This window comes from Dermochelys coriacea, chromosome 10 (genome assembly GCF_009764565.3).
Source record: "Dermochelys coriacea isolate rDerCor1 chromosome 10, rDerCor1.pri.v4, whole genome shotgun sequence".
Lineage (NCBI taxonomy): Eukaryota > Metazoa > Chordata > Testudines > Dermochelyidae > Dermochelys > Dermochelys coriacea.
The window spans coordinates 45,222,288-45,240,280 of record NC_050077.1 but is presented as its reverse complement, the minus strand read 5'-3'; the positions used below and the strand labels follow the sequence as shown (position 1 = coordinate 45,240,280).

At 41.0% G+C, this 17,993-nt stretch overlaps 1 protein-coding gene across 8 annotated transcripts in view; it reads left to right on the top strand.

The window, feature by feature from the left end:
- CSNK1G1 (casein kinase 1 gamma 1) overlaps positions 1-17,993 on the top strand; it is a 251,007-nt gene that overhangs the window by 99,786 nt on the left and 133,228 nt on the right. For all 8 annotated transcript variants that reach the window (XR_006274914.1, XR_006274913.1, XM_038418853.2 and 5 more), the window contains one exon: positions 13,624-13,664. Coding sequence is in view for 5 of the 8 variants with exons in the window: in XM_038418853.2 (XP_038274781.1) it covers positions 13,624-13,664 (41 nt within the window). In the remaining 3 variants the exon portion in view is untranslated. The remainder of the gene's footprint in view (positions 1-13,623; positions 13,665-17,993) is intronic.

Sequence of the window (17,993 nt, the reverse complement as noted above, 5' to 3'; positions counted from 1 at the left end):
CACACACACAGAGAACATGAAACAATGGGTTTATCATACACACTGTAAGGAGAGTGATCACTTAAGATAAGCCATCACCAGCAGGGGGGGGGGGGAAGGAGGAAAACCTTTCATGGTGACAAGCAAGGTAGGCTAATTCCAGCAGTTAACAAGAATATCAGAGGAACAGTGGGGGGTGGGTGGGAGGGAGAAATACCATGGGGAAATAGTTTTACTTTGTGTAATGACTCATCCATTCCCAGTCTCTATTCGAGCCTAAGTTAATTGTATCCAGTTTGCAAATTAATTCCAATTCAGCAGTCTCTCGTTGGAGTCTGTTTTTGAAGCTTTTTTGTTGAAGGATAGCCACTTACCAACAACTGTTTCAGTACTAAAGGAATTTTGTTGTCCTTCACCTCCCTGTATCCAAGATACATGACTCACCATAGTTTAGTACCGATCTGTTCTCAGTACCAAGGACCTGTAGGTCTCCAGACACGTCTGGTACCAATGGACTTACCTCCTGTTTCTTTCAGTGCTCTGCTACTCCCAGAGTAATGTGGAAGAGGAGGATTCTGACGAAGATCTTGCCTCAGTTTTTCAAATCTGTTAAAGATTCGCCACATCTCTAGAGGGATACTTTTCCAGAGGTCTTTGAAGAAGCCAATTATATTTGTGAGAAATATTTACAGACACCACTAATTGAATATAAGCCACCCATGTGCTACAGTTGTAAAAAACACTAATATCATTCTGGGGAGTATTAGCAGGAGTGCCATATGTAAAACACAGGAGGTAATTGCACGGCTCTACTCAGCATTGGTGAGGCCTCAGCTGAAGTACTCTGTCCAGTTCTGGGAGCTACACTTTTGGAAAGATGTGGACAAATTGGAGACTCCAGAGGAGAGCAACAAAAATGATAAAAAGTTTAGAAAACATGACCTCTGAGGAAAGGTTTATAAACAACAACAACAAAAAAAACCAGGGGATGTATAGTCTTGAGAAAAGAAGATGGGGGGGACGGGGACAACTCAGTAAGTCTTCAAATATGTTAAGGGCTATTATAAAGAAGAATGTGATCAATTGTTCTCCATGGCTGCTGGCACTAGGAGAAAAAGAAATGGGCTTAAACTGTGGCTGGGAGATCCAGATTAAATATAGTTTTTAACTATAATGATACTTATTCTCTGGAATAGGCTTGAGAATCCCCATTAGTGGAGGTTTTCAAGAACAAGTTGGACTAACACTTGTCAGGGATGGTCTAGGTTTACTTGGCCCTACATCGGCACAGGGGGCCAGACTTGATGACTTTTCAAGGCCCCTTCCACCTCTACATTTCTGTGATTCTAAATTGAGCCCAAGGATAAACGAACTTTTTTTGTTCCAGAACTTGTTTGTGGAATGTCTTAACTAGCATTTAATAAGGTGTTGATGTAGCTCATTTAATTGGCAATTAAACAGTTAAAACAGTTAAAAAAAAAAAAACACCAGAAACTCTAAACTAGGTATGTCTTCAGATAGCTGGGTCCTTGTCTCAGTTTGCGTAACCTCTCATTCAGATATGATACTCACAGAATTAACATCAATGAGGAGGGTGTCTTGAACTCCAGTTCCCAACCCTCTGCAGTTTCCCCTAGGCTGAAAGGTATTTTGATGCAGGAATATTCATTTTATCTTTGTCCCATCTGGACTAGTTCTGTGGCATGCTGAAGTGAGATATTGTCGTGATGCATATACAGTGCTAATGGAAGGCTGCCGCATTTTGGAATTAAGCCCGGGTCAAGCTATACTAAACAAAACAGATGGGAAACTTTGGTTTTTCAATAGCTTGTAACTTGCTCAAATCAGAACCAATTTTGATGGGTTTGTCAAAGACTCCGTTCTAAAACTCAGGACCATTCTTTGACCAAATTTTAAGTTTCTGCTGCTAGCCATGGAGGTATGAGAGCTCTTTTTTTAAACATGTGTAATGGCAACCGAATTATAAGGACTGCTTCTGTTTCCTGTGTAATACCTGAAACTAATTGTTGAGTCACATGTCAGACTGAACAGCACTCCCAGCTTGCATAGATTGCTGTCTCTTTAAATTGCTGCTGGTTAGAGGTTAAACTACCATGAAAATGTGGAGTGAGAAGGTCAGCTAGCTGGCTGTTCTTCCTATAATAAAGAAAAATAGAAAAAAGTCTGGAACATGTGCAGGGTCCAAGTTAGAAGACACTACTTGCAAGTGCATCTGCTTTAAAAATGACAGCAAATGTGGCAATGCTAAATTCAAACTATTAAGCTCTAAAGATTTGAAGGAAGAATATTGGCTCACATCTGGAGAGAGGTAAGGGTGCACTCTGTTAGGAGTGTGCAGTGTAGACACATCCATAGTTATTCACTTTGAAAAGCTTCTTAATGCTACTAGCTTATTAATGAAATCAGTTTTTATTTTAAAATTTTATAGCTCATTCTGTGAAAACAATCCAAACCTGAATCAAGCATAAACTGATGCAGTGCCATGTCCCCAACAGTCTTGTCTCCTCTTGTAAGGTATGCCAGTAAAGCTATGCCATAAGCTTCCGTAGTGAAGGCACAGCTTATACTGGCAAAAGAGTTCTTTTGCCAGTATAGCTTAAACAAGTTACTGGAACGGAATAATTTATCCTGACAAAAATGAGCACCCACAAATTTCACTGACGTTAATGGGAGTGACAGGTGTGCACAGTACTTCTGAAAATCAAATCCCTTTTTATTTGCGTGCCTAAATATAGCATTAGGGACCTATGTTTTATGTGTATTTGGATCTCTATCTAAATGTTAAATCATTGTGCGTAAGAATGCCCTTGAGAAGGTTTTTAAAAATAAATTGTAGAGTTCTAAAACATAAACATCAGAACAGCAACCAGGCATCATGTTGGAAAATTTTGGTCATTTTCTTCACTGCAAAGAATGTGAATGAGTCCCACACTTGAGCCATTCTTTTTAGGTGACAAATTTGAGGAACTGTCCCAGATTAAGGTGTCAGTAGCGGAGGTTTTGGAACAAACTGATAAATTAAACAGCATTATGTCACCAGGACAAGCTGGTATTCACCCAAGAGTTCTGAAGGAACTCAACATGAAATTGCAGAGCTACTAACTCTGGTTTTTAACCTGTTGCTTAAATCAGCCTTTCTATTAGATGACTGGAGGATAGCTAATGTAACACAGATTTTTAGAAAAGGCTCCAGAGATGATCCTAGCAATTGCAGGCCAATAAGCCTAACTTCAGTGCCAGGCAAATTGGTTGAAACTGTAGTAAAGAATAGAATCATCAGACACATAGATAAACACAGTCGGTTGGAAGAGTCAACTCAGCTTTTGTAAATCCGGCCTTGTTGATCTATTACCTTTGTGGGGATCAACAAGCTTGTGTACAAGGGTGATCCAGTGGACATATACTTGGATTTTCAGAAAGCCTTTGACAAGATCTCTCATCAAAGACTCTTAATCAAAGTAAGCCGTCATGGGATAGAAGAGACGGTCCTCTTATGGATCAATAACTGTTTAAAAACTAGGAAACGAAGAGTAGGAATAAATGGCCAGTTTTCACAGCGGAGAAGGGGTAAGTATCGGGGTCTCACAGGATCTGTATTGGACCTTTTGGCAAAATTTGCAGATAATACAAAATTACTCAAGGTAGTTAAGATCAAAGCTGACTGCAAAGAGTTACAAAGGGTTCTGAAAAAGTGGGTGACTAGGCAACAAAATGGCAGATGAAATTCAAAGTATTGCACATTGGAAAACGTAGAGCTAAATATACATACAAAATGATGCGGTCAAAATTAGCTGCTACCACTCAAGGAGATGTTGTGAAGGCCAAAAGTATAACCGGGTTCAAATAAGAATTTGATCAATTCATGTCAGATAATTCCATCCATGACTATTAGCCAATATGGTCAGGAATGCAACCCCATGTTCTGTGTGTCCCTAAACCTCTGACTGCCAGAATCGGGGACTAGATGACAGGATGGATCACTCAATAGTTTTCCTGTTCTGTTCACTCAATCTGAAGCATCTGACACTGGCTGGTGTTAGAAGACAGCGTGGGGAGGGATAGCTCAGTGGTTTGAGCATTGGCCTGCTAAACCCAGGATTGTGAGTTCAGTCTTTGAGGGGGGCCATTTAGCGATCTTGGGCAAAAATTGGGGATTGGCCCTGCTTTGAGCAGGGGGTTGGACTAGATGACATCCTGAGGTCCCTTCCAACCCTGATATTCTATGATTCCAAGACAGGTTACAGGGCTAGATGAACCATTGGTCTGACCCAGTATGGCCATTTTTATGTTATATTCCAATACAATATTTAAGTATCTGACTGTTAAACTGTAACAGATCTGCAATGAAAAATTTGACTCCAGATTACTTTCTCTCCATGAGAATTGTAGGGCATCCACATGTACTCTCTGTACATCTTTGAAAAGACTTGGTCTATACCTTAATCGTGCATCATTTCAAAACAACTCTGGAACTCATGACATTTTACAAGTTGGATTACCCACTATAACTCTTGGGCTTTTTCTTCCCATTCCAGTTGGAGTTTATAGAGACTTCAGAATTTTCATTTTATAGAGACCTCAGAATAATTTCTAAGACAATGAGAAGGATAGAAGAAATTACACCCTGACCTCAAATAGCTCTACTGGTTCAGTATTTATATTGCTCTAACCCCAGAGGGCCCACTCATGTTAGGGCCCACAGTTTCAGGTACTATCCAAACATGTAAAGACACTGTCTTTACCCAGTCTAAATCTGTGTCTCAAACTTTTAAAGTTCTGAGCTGGGGTTGTTGCTGTTTACTTCCCACTTAGCCACACAATTTGTTTGTACAGTAGTTGTACCATTTGTTGCCCATTCCCAGCTTCTGGCAAACAGAGGCCAGGGACACCATCCCTGTTCATCCTGGCTAATAGCCATTGATGGACCCTGTGACATTGCACTCCATATATTTTATGGAAATATGCTTATGAGTATGAATATGATATAACTGGAATATGCTTTATGCAAAATTTCTTGTAAGGTATTGTAACAGGTTATAAACTACTGAATATATTCCTCCTATTTGTATGCATGTATCATTCTTGTATCTGAAGCTAAAAATATGAAGTATAACTCTGAGATTATGCAAAGTGTGGGCCACTAATGGTGGCTTAGAATCTTGATGGCTCCCATTGACTAGGACAATTGGTTATAAAAGGTTTATTTACCTGCAAGCCTTCCTGTCTGTGTGGGCCAACCCAGGAAAAATGGAGACTAGGGGTCTTACAGTGACATGTGACCATGTCGCATGATACTGGAATCCATCTTAATCCTTGTACTTATCCATTGATGAGGCGGGGGTGGGGACAAGCACAGACAAGATTTCCGCCTTGTGCCAAAGCTATAAAAGGGGGTGGAGCAGGACAAAAGGGGCTGCCAGTCATGAGAGAACCCCTGCTTACCACCTGAGATGTCTGCTGAAACTAACAAGGACTGTGTCAGGGGAAAGGATTGGGCCCAGACTAGGAAGGAGTCTAGTCTGTGAAAGGCTTCAGAGTAGCAGCCGTGTTAGTCTGTATTCGCAAAAAGAAAAGGAGTACTTGTGGCACCTTAGAGACTAACAAATTTATTAGAGCATAAGCTTTCGTGAGCTACAGCTCCGATGAAGTGAGCTGTAGCTCACGAAAGCTTATGCTCTAATAAATTTGTTAGTCTCTAAGGTGCCACAAGTACTCCTTTCTTTTAGTCTGTGAAAGAAGCTTATTGGTGATGGTGAGATATTACCTGTAATCAGTTTCTTAATGTATTAGGTTTCAGAGTAGCAGCCGTGTTAGTCTGTATTTGCAAAAAGAAAAGGAGTACTTGTGGCACCTTAGAGACTAACAAATTAGGCTTAGACTTGGGTGTTTTTGCTTTATTTTGCTTGGTGACTGACTTTGTTCTGTCCATTATTATTTGAAACCACTTAAATCCTACTTTTTATATTTAATAAAATCACTTTTGATTATTAATAAACCCAGAGTAAGTGATTAATACCTGGGGGAGCAAACAGCTGTGATATAGAATATAGTGATATAGAAGGCAAACAATTAATTAATTTACCCTGTATAAGCAATATACAGAGTAAAATGGATTTATTTGGGGTTTGGATCCCATTGGGAGCTGGGTGTTGGAGACAGGTAACCTGCTCAATTAAAGTCTGCAGCTTTGAGGGCATGGCCCAGACCCTGGGTCTGTGTTGCAGAAGGCTACCATGTCTGGCTCAACAAGGCAGGGTTCTGGAGTCCCAAGCTGGCAGGGAAAACGGGCTTAGAGGTAATTTCAGCACATCAAGCGACAGTCCCAAGGGAATCTCTGTGACTGAACCCATCACAGACCCATCCTTCAAGAACTTATCTAGTTCTTTTTTGAACCCTGTTATAGTGTTGACCTTCAACATCCTCTGGCAAAGAGTTCCACAGGTTGATTGTGTGTTGTGTGAAGCAATACTTCCTATTGTTTGTTTTAAACCTGCTGCCTATTAATTTCATTTGGTGACCCCTAGTTCTTGTGTTATGAAAAGGAGTAAATAACACTTCCTTATTTACTTTCTCCACACAAGTCATGATTTTTTTAGACCTCTATCTTTTTAGACAACCCACTTAGTTGTCTCTTTTCCTAGCTGAAAATTCCCAGTCTTTTTAATCTTTCCTCATACGGAAGCTTGTTCTATACTTCCAATAATTTTTTGTTGTCCTTTTCTGAAACTTTTCCAATTCCAATATATCTTTTTTGAGATGGGGTGCTCAGAATGCACACAGTATTCAAGATGTGGGTGTACCATGGATTTATATAGTGGCATTATATTTACTGTCTTATTATCTAGCCCTTTCCTAATAGTTCCTAACATTCTGTTATCTTTTTTGTCTGCCATTGTACATTAAGTGGATGTTTTCAGAGAACTATTCACAGTGATTCTCAGATCTCTTTCTTGCGTGGAAACAACTAATTTAGACCCCTGTCATTTTGTATATATTGTTGGGATTGTTTTCCAATGTACATTACTTTGCATTTATCAACATTGAGTTTCATCTGCTATTTTGTTGCCCAGACAACCAGTTTTGTGAGCTCCCTTTGTAGCTCTTCACAGTCTGCTTTAGACTTAACTATCTTGAGTAATTTTGTATCATCTGCAGATTTTGCCACCTCACTGTTTACCCCTTTTTCCAGATCAGGTATGTATATATTGAATAGTACTAGACCTAGTACAGACCCCTGAGGGATACTGCTATTTACCTCTCTCCATTTTGAAAACTGACCATTTATTCCTACTCTTTGTTTCCTATCTTTTAACGAGTTACCAATCCATGAGAGAACCTTCCCTCTTATCCCATGACAGCTTATTTTGCTTAAAAGCCTTTGGTGAGGGTCCTTGTCAAAGTTTTTCTGAAAATCTAAGTACGCTATCTAGTAGATATAATAGCTCCAATGTCTGCTTCAGTTGCATACTACAAAGATTTGAAATGTGTGGAAGATGACTGAAATGTAAGCATACCTGTGTTTTGTTGCATGTTACACCATAAATGGACTATTACAATGGTTTGAACCTACTAAACCTTTAAAAACCATGTTGTATTGTGTGTCTTCACAAAGGTCTCCTCGGTGGTCGCCCTGATGAGACAAAATGGCCACACAGTCTGTCCATATGTGGATGACTGGCTGCTGATGGGCAGATCCAACAAGGGGGTCCAGTTGGTGACATTATTCTTGCTTTGTCTCCTGGAATCGTTGGATGTCTGTGTAAACAATGTAAAGTCCCATGTGACGCCCATGAAAACTATGGATTTTTATAGGAGCAACCCTGGACTCAACATCAGTGAAGGCCTACTTTTGTATGAACAGATTCCAGGCCATGAACATAAAACAGCTTACCATCTGACCATGGACCACAGTCAGGGTCTGCCTTTCCTTATTCAGGCTTCATGACAGCTTGTGCCTACATAATGCCATTAATAGAATCATAGAATCATTGAGGGGTCATCTAGTCCAGGCCCTGCACTCATGGCACGTCTCAGTATTATCTAAACCATCCCTTACATGTGTTTGTCTAACCTGCTCTTATAACATCCCATGATGGAGATTCCACAATGTCCCTGGACAACTTATTCCAGTTCTAAACCACCCTGACAGTGGAAAAAGTTTTTCCTAATGTCCAACCTAAACCACCCTTGCTGCAATTTAAGCCCATTGCTTCTTGTTCTATCCTCAGAGGTTAAGGAGAATAATTTTTCTCCCTCCTCCTTGTAAAAACCTTTTTATGTACTTGAAAACTGTTATGACCACTCTCAATCTTCTCTTTTCCAGACTAAACAAACCCATTTTTAAAATCTTCTCTTATAGGTCATGTTTTCTAGACCTTTAATCATTTGTATTGCTCTTCTCAGGACTTTCTCCAGTTTGCACATCTTTCCTGAAATGTGGCACCCAGAACTGGACACAATACTCCAGTTGAGGCCTCATCAGTGCAGAGTAGAGTGGAAGAATTACTTCTTGCGTCTTGCTTACAACACTCCTGCTAGTACATCCCAGAATGTTTGCTTTTTTTGCAACAGTGTTACACTGTTGACTCATATTTAGCTTGTGATCCACTAAGACTCCCAGATCTCTTTCTGCAGTATTCGTTTCTAGGCATTCATTTCCCATTTTGTATGTGTGCAACTGATTATTCCTTCCTAAGTGGAGTACTTTGCATTTGTCCTTATTGAATTTCATCCTATTTTCTTCAGACCATTTCTCCATTTTGTCTAGATCATTTTGAATTTTAATCCTATCCTACAAAGTACTTGCAAGCCCTCCAGCTTGGTACCGTCTGCAAACTTTATAAATTTGCCATTATCTAAATCATTGATGAAGATATTGAGCAGAACCAGGCTTCATCTCCGTTGCACGCAGGCCTGGCTCCAATCTCATCAGACAGAGACAACATGAATACCAAGATGATAGTCCTTCTCAAGGTCACAGCTTCCCTGCTATGGTGTATGTGTGCACGAGAGTCCCTTTCCTTCCACCCCCAGCCGATATGACCATTATCGCAGACACATCTCTTGTATGTGGGCTTCCCATCCTGGACAATCACACAGCACAAACACATGGTCTCCTTGGGAGACCAGAACGCATATCAATCTTCTGGAGCTGAGGGTAGTCCACCTAGAGTGCAGCACATTGCTTTCACTTGTACGGTTTCATCATTCCATAATGTCGGACTATGTAACAACCATATTTTACATAAAACCAGGGTGGAGCAAAATCGCATCCTCTCTGTATAGAGGCAGTCAAGTCATGGAACTAGTGTATCAGCAACCACATCACACTCTCAGCGCCATAATTACCAGCTGCGCAGAATTCTGTGGCAGACAATTTCAGCAGGCATGTCTCCACAGATCATGAGCGGGAGATATGCAGTTCCGTCCTGAATGACTTCTTCACCCAGTGGGGAACACCATCTTGGGACCTGTTCATCTTTCAGATGAACAAGAAATTCAACTAATACTGCTCTAAAGCAGCACTAGGTCCAGGACTCCAAGGGCAATGCCTTTCTGTTATCCTGGACAGACCACCTGAGGCACTCCTATCCCCCTGCTGCTTCTTGTTCTGTGAAAAGTTTGTCACAACGGGGATGAAATTTGTGACATTTTTGTCGCACTCAGCTGGCCCAGACAATTCCTGTTTCTGGACCTCCTCTGAATGTCATTATCCGACCTCTTCTGGGTCAGAAAAGAATGTCACCTAGACATTCTTCATCTTGTGGCCCAGTATTCAGAGGGGTGCCAGACCTAGAGCTTTCATGATTAGAAGCCATTCAAACTATTCTCCATTACAGCAGAAAAGTCTCCACTAGAAAATGCTGCCTAGCTAAAGTGACAGGTTTCAGAGTAGCAGCCGTGTTAGTCTGTATTCGCAAAAAGACAGGGAGTACTTGTGGCACCTTAGAGACTAACACATTTATTTGAGCATAAGCTTTCGTGAGCTACAGCTCACTTCATCGGATGCATCCGATGAAGTGAGCTGTAGCTCACGAAAGCTTATGCTCAAATAAATTTGTTAGTCTCTAAGGTGCCACAAGTACTCCCTGTCTTTTAGCCAAAGTGAGACATTTATTTATTTGGATGCAACAAAATCAGTTATCCCCAGAATCAACAGGTATCCTTGCTATTTTAGACTATCTCCAGAACCTCAGGACTTTCTATCAGCTTGCTGCAGGTCTGCCTCCTCCAACAGAAGCCTCTCTCTCTTTACTCATCCTACCACAATTCGATTCCCAAAAGGTCTTGTTAGAACCTTCATACCGGTGTTGAAACTTGCACTGCAATAGGACTTCAGCCTGATACTCTCAGTACTTACTGGACTACCCTTGGAACTGATGGCCACATGTTCCATGTCATATCTATGCATGAAGGTTTTCTTTTTAGTCGCCATCACTTCAGCCAGATGCATGAGTGAACTGGGAGTGCTCATGGCTGACCTGCCATACACCATATTTCATGAGGTTTCTCTTTGTGTATGTCTACATGGCAATAAAACACCCACATTTGGTCTTTATCAGCTGACTTGCGCTTGGGGGCTATAAAATTGCAATGTACATATTCAGGCTCAGGCTGGAGCCCAGGCTCTGGGACCTTGTGATCTCTGTAGCACTAAACAATATGGCTTTTTAACAGATTGAGACTTACAGCTCTATGCATCTTTGTAGTAAAATCCAGCTTCTGGAAAACGTTTGACCAATGAAAATTACTCAGTGTGGCATCTGTCAGTTGGCATCTGTCAGCATCCCAGGTGGAAGCCCTGAGAGGCAGCACCTTTATCTTAGCAGTACATTTAGCACCTTTCATCCCTGTCAGCTTAGGCAGCTGGACTGCTGCATTTTAAAGTTTTACTTATAGAATTGTTCTTGTGGCTAGACAAATGGAGGGTGGATAGCTGACAATCCTCCAGATAGGATAGCACATTTGGATGGCCCACTATGCACAACTTTTAGCTGGCTCCAAGCATGTCACTAATTGGTGATAAATTAGTGGTCTTACCTCAGTTGTCTTATGTTGGCCTTGAATACCTCATTTACTGCAGAAACTGAAGTGAATGCTTAGCAGACCCAGGAGAAGCTGATACTGCAAACTAGCTCAGTCCCATGATGTCTTCTGCCTCTGCTTCATTTACAGTGTAGGTTCCTGCTTGCTATTGTCTGCTGAAATTCACACTTTCAATATTTAGTCCCTGAATTCCTAGATTGATGTAGTAAAACAAGATTCCCATTGATTCTTAATTAAAAATGACTTCATGGCACCTTTTGAAAACTTCTTGGCAGACGGAGGCAGTGTGGCAAAGGGCATACAACACTAGACTTTGACTGAGGTCTGGGTTCTATTCCTGGCTCAGCCACTAGCCTGTTAGGTGACCTTGGACAAGTTACTTCACCACCCAGTGCCTCAGTTTCCCCATTTGTAAAATGAGAACAATTTTACTGTGAGAACTATGATGAAAAAACCTGATATGCTCCCCATGTTTTGAGAGCCTGAGAACACTGATTTTTACCTCCTATGCCATAGTACATGCCCTATTTTCCTTCATTACCTGCAAGTGAATAATAGTTCAGCTTTGGGGCAGTTCAATAGTATTTCCATTTTGCAGCCATCAGAGTTCTATTGATCTTTCCAGATTCTAAGGATAGTCTTTGTGTTGTTAAAGTACAGAAAATACATCTATGCAAGTGCTGTGCCAATGCAGTGCAGTAGAAATAAAAGCAGTATGCCTGTCACGTTATTAGGTAGGTGTACCTCTATCATAGGCCTCAGCACTGAAAACCAGTAAAGCGACTGCCTATAATTTCTAGCCTGATTCAAGCTCCTAGAGGAGATTTAATTCTGAAAGCAGTAAGATTTAGTAGCTTCTCTTGGTTTCTTGTGATACGAATGCATTTGTAACAAACTGTAGAAAGGTGCCTCGCATATCCTTTGGGTGTGGTACAAATAAAAAAGCATAAAATGCCCAAGGAACATCTCTCAATATATGTTTTGAACATGAACACTGCACAGATAATAAATCAGTCAGTGTATGTAGTGAGCTGCAAAACTTTGGTACCTTGCTAATTAGTGCAGGGTGGATTTATTTAAATCACCAACTTTAGTAACAAGGTTTTCTGCTTGCTGATTTAAATCTATTTAAATAATTGACTTGAATTGTGCTTCGTATTTGTACTCGTTACCTTTCTAAAGAGAAGTTGATTTTCATTAATTGGTAACTATTAAAACATGTTGATTTTCAATTTAAGGCTTGTGCGCACTGCGGCATTGTGCAGACTTTGGGCTGTGAATTGCGGAGCACGCCAAAAAGTTGCACTCAGACTGCCCTGTGTGGACACTGCTGGTGCAAACTAAAAGGTGCCTCGTTCATGTTAATGTAATCCTCTACGTTAACACAGAGTAGGTGCCTTTTAATTTGCATCAACAACGTCCACGCGGGGCAGTTAAAGTGCAACTCTTTGCTATTTGTATCCCCATAACCCGCACTGCGGTGCAGAGTAAATGTAATCAAAATAGAGCCTTTACACTAAATTTTGTGCTGCTTTTTGTAAATCAGGAGAACTCTGTCTATACAAATGTATTTAGGCAATTGGTTAGCTTAACTGACATTTATTCAGATTCCTAATTGTTATATGTTTTATTATTAAGAAATGCTCATAGTTTTCTAAAATTACAAGTAAAAAAAATGAATCTAGTAATTTGTGTCAAGCTCTGTTTGGATGGAAATTCCAATTCAATTAAATGCACAAAAGCAGTATTTTAAAATAGTTTTATTTAACTAATAAGAAAAAAAAAATAAGGTTTTTTTTTTTTTATGTATCCAGCATGCTTATCAGGAAGGTTATCAAAATGTATTAATGGAAGTATTAGCTGTAGTTAGTGAATTGAACTTGTTTTGGGTTACCAAGATTCTAGAATTATATATCTCATCCTCTCACACCTACTTGATTCTTAGATTGGAAGAGGAAGACAAAATTTTTTTCCTTTTCAACACCCATTGGTTTCTTAACTTTGAATTAACTAGCTATTGAACTAAATTAGTTGAATAAACTGAAATCAAGAAAATATTCTCTCTGCACTTGCAGAAGAGGCTACTACTTTCAAAAGATGATTTAATACTTCAACAAACTCTGGTTTGATGTGCTTTGTCAGTGACTTCTACCAGTTCGGTGGCTTGACTCTATTTAAAATGGCAGTGGATGTGTACTGGTTAATATTTGTAATAGATGATGGTACATTTAGGCCTTAACATAGCTTGTCATAATCTATTTTAATTTTAAATTGGTTTATTTTCTAAAAAGCCTTTAATTTAAATAAATCCGATTTAAGTAAAAATCAACTTTAATTTTTTTAAATAAACTCTTATCCACCCTGAATTAGTGCAAGCTGTTTCTAGTCTAGCCTGGTGAGCTATAATACTTATTGTGGATTATTAATAATTATACCTATGTTTGGTCTGTTCATTGTATTGTCTAAATTGCTCTTTGCACTTACAGTGCACAATGAGACTTTATCATGCATGACTCCTTAGGCTAGGAATATTGTCTATCATACATGTGATACTGAAAGTCTTTCTCTTTTTCATAGGCAAAAATCTCTATACCAACGAATATGTAGCGATCAAACTGGTAAGTAGAACCTTAATTTAATGGTTGTATTACTTAAAAATATCTTGACAGTTACAAATGTCATGCACAGAAGGCAGCATTTTCACCCTACACTTATTTTATACTGAACTCTGGCTGAACAGAGGTGAGATCATCATCCCAGGCTAGGGTAATATATTGAATGAGAACTAGACTTTTCAATTAGAATAGATGCTTAGAGAATTTTAAAAGCATAGCTGTGGCACCTTTCTTAAACTGGAATGATGGTGTAGGGGATATCATGCAGATCCCAGTGAATGGTGCTGTTTGGGTTATCACTTATACATTGAAATGTTGCCACCTTAGAATTATGGTTGTCTGTGTCCATGATTTCATTGCCCCAGCAATTTTTTTTTTTTTTTTTTTAAAGATTGCAAGCCTGTTGTGTCAGGTACTGTGCCTTCCTTTGTACTGCACTTAGCACATTGAGCACTTCCAGAAACACGTTATCAAGCAGCTATTTTTCTGATTCCATAAAAACCCAAGTTGTATACTCTGAAAATATAAAGGACAACCAAAAAGTCCTCATTCCCCAAAGCAAATTAATAAAAAAGCAATTTCTATTTTTAATAACCTATTTAAGAAAACTCATTTAAACTATTCCAATTCTTTAGTTCTGTCTGTATAGTTGATTTCTAAACAATGTCTGAGTAAGCCATAGTTTATCCATGGCATGTAAGAAGCTTTCCATTTTGTATGCAGTGCCCAAGTTATCGATAAGTTGTCAGGCTGAAGCAAAACCGGTTAAAAGGTAGAGACCAAGCTGTGCAGTGCTCCATATTCGTTGTGAGCAATGATGGAGGAAGCAGGGGAAAATCTCAGCTGAAAAGAGGTCTCTTTTGGGGATGGTGCAACTCCAAAACTATGGTGTCATACCTTAAACTCATCAAATGACAATGACATGATTTTTCTAGGGTAGGCATAGCCTTGTCTGCCACATCTTCCAAGAGCTTGGTTTCCTTCCACCTTAATCTGAGGAGTGCCCAAAATTGAAGACCACAGTGCTCCCTGCATTACTTATACCTTCATCCAGACCACCTTATGTATGCATAATCAGGTGGACAGCTATAGAGGATTTATTACAATGAAAAACGTGAAAAATGGCTGGATTCTGTCCTTTTAGTGGCATGCAATTGACTTTTGGGAATCTGGGTAAAGAGTGCCTGAGTGTTTTCACATGCCCAGTATTATGTGCCTCAGGGGAGATGGTGTTCAGTTCATGTACAATGCCTGTAATGTGGAGCGCACACAATGTGGGTTCTCGTGTCTCTTCCTTCACCCAACAGCTTCAGTGAATTGTGAAATTTTTTTAAAGAAGCATAGCAAATGGCTGGAATACAGCTTTCCTTTTGATCAATTGCTCCTCTATAATACAAATAGACACATTGTGGCCTGACAGTGGTTAAAACATGGGAGTGGGAGTCAGGAAATTGGGAGTGGGAGTCAGGTCTAGCAGATCTGCCTGAGCCAAGTCGCCTATCCTCTGTGCCCTGTAAAATAAGAACATGTATTACACCAAACTGAGGTGTTTCACAACACTTAATCAGGAAAGAGGTGCAAGAGACACTTAACCGGAACTCAACCATTTAGGACCAGCTTCAGGTATTCTTTAATTACAGAAATTTAAATGAAGCTTGAATAAATAAATTTCAACTTCCATCTGTGTTACCCTTAAAAAACAAACAAAAACAAACCTAATTCAGGTATTTAGAATTCTTAGTCTTGCATTTTATATCAGACCATCCCTTCATTGGCTTTCCTAGTTGTGTGCAGCTGGCAGATGTTGCCTACTTGTTAGGTGTGGTCAGTGTGTCCATCTCCTTAGGAAGCTCCAAACTGTTACTTGGAGGAGATTGGCCAACTACATGTTTCCAAACCTTCTGTTCTCAAGGCCAGGAGGAGAGAAGTAGAGAGATTTCACTCTCAATTCAGGTAACATCTAAAACTATCTCTTGATTCCTGAGAGGTCTGGGAGCTTCAGAGGTGCACGCCCTTCTCCCACAGGCAGCACCAAGCAATCTAGTTAGAATAATAGAATACCAGGGTTGGAAGGGAGCTCAGGAGGTCATCTAGTCCAATCCCTTGCTCAAAGCAGGACCACTCCCCAATTTTGCCCCAGATCCCAAATGGCCCCCTCAAGGATTGAACTCACAACCCTGGGTTTAGCAGGCCAATGCTCAAACCACTAAGCTATTCCCTCCCCGTAGACACTAGAACAAAGGGCAGAACATGAACTACACGCCCAACTTCTCTGGTTTTGCACTGAAGGAGAGCTATGCTACTTCTGTGTGCAGGCAGCAGTTGAGAGGAATTCTGCTGACAAGACAGTCCTTCCTTTTTTATGGAGGGCAGAAAGGCAGTTCCTGCCCATGAGAACCTAGTGTTTGCAGGTCATGTTGGGTTGACATACAGTGCATTTGCTTCTTGGGCTGCCCCATCTCTACTGTTGTAGTGTTTGGTTTTGAGACTAGTGTCAAGGGACCAATGTGCACTATAGCCTGTGCCTCTGTAAATTTTGGACCTTCTCCTTGGGAATAAGTCCAAACTATCTGGCCTTTTTATGAAGACCAGGTCAGTGGTAAAGAGAAATGTCTTTTTGCAGTACTTAGTCGGCTGTCCATTGTAAGGGAGACAAGCACACTACTTTCTTGTAAAGCTGTGTAAACCCTCACTGTTTCTACCCTACCTGCATCTCTTATGGTACTGAGCTAGTCTGGAACCTGTAGCTTCCTTTTATTTTTTGTTTTGGAGTAAAAACATCAGCCGGACCATTTTGGAGGAATACTTCTAGTTGCTCCAAGCCAATCTGAGGGCTCTCAGCGTAGATGTGGTCGTCTTTGTACAGTGAGTTCTTTCATTGTCTTGTGAAAGACTTCTTGCAAGACTTCTCCTGTAGTAGATGTTTCTCTTTATATGCTGTGCAGCTGAAGGTATGGCATCCTACCCAGTACCAAGGAAGTGTGTATATATCGAGAATTGGGAATAGATTCTCTAGTCATATTAATCATGGCATCCAAACACTGAGCAGAAAATTACTCAGAACTTTTTGACAAAACCATGGCAAACTTACTGAAGAAAAAATGCTTCTCGCAAGCAGCCAAATAATTTCAATTCTTCTGTTGATTGAAGCAGCCATTCTATGGCTTTAATGCAGGGGTGGGCAAACTATGGCCCCGAGGCTGTTTTAAGTCAGCCCGTGAGACACACCACGCAGTTTGGCCCCGCTCCAGCTGGGGCGCCGGGTCTGGGCCTGGCTGGGTCACCAGGTCGGGGGCCGAACCATGCGGCTCGGCCCCACTCCGGTGCTCCAGCCGGGGTGCAGGGTCCCGGACCGCACCATGCGGCTGCCAGAAGCTGCGGCATGATCCTGCTGCGGCTCCTACACGCTCCAATGGGAGCTGCAGAAGCAGTGGCTGCGGATGGGGCAGCATGCAGAGCCGCCTGGCCGTGCCTCCACGTAGGAGCCTGAGAAGGGACATGCCACTGCTTCTGGGAGCCGCTTGAGATAAGCGCTGCTCAGAGCCTGCACCTCTGAGCCTCTCCCCACGTCCCAACCCCCTGACCCAGCCCTAATCCCCCTTCCACTCTCCGAACCCCTCGATCTCAGCCCAAAGCACCCTCCTACACCCCAAACTCCTCATCCCTAGCCCCACCCCAGAGCATGCACTCCCTCTCGTACCCCAATTTTGTGAGCATTCATGGCCCTCCATACAATTTGTATTCCCTAATGTGGCCCTCAGACCAAAAAGTTTGCCCACCCCGCTTTAATGTCGTCTATTATTGGAGAGACCAGTTACAACTCACAAAACTGATGGATTTGAGAACCTGAAATACATGTAATTGAATAGATGGTTATCAGGGAAAGAGGGAGGGAACTCAGAAATAGGGACCAGATTTCTTGTATTCGTGAAGTAGCTCTGAGTGCGTAACTGTTTCGTCACTAACTTGTTCAGATAGCTGTACAATTGAAATATTGGCACAAATGATACTGGCACAAAATAGGGAGAAATGGGGCCAAGAGTGGACAGCAATGCTTAGTGAAGACATGGTTAAGAGAATGCTTAAGGTGATGACTGGGGAGCTGGTCCAGAGCTGAATGTCTAATTCATTAATTAGAGAGGAAGCACGTTGCAGTTGGATCTGGTGGATTGTGAACTGTCAAGGTGAAAAGTCAGGAAAATAGTATTGAGATGGGAAGAGAAGGAAGAGCCCGTAATCAAAATCAGGATGTCAAAAATCTTCAAAACACTTTACAAACATTAACATTTAGTTCCATTTTCACAGATGTGGAATCAGATAGAAAAGTTCGGC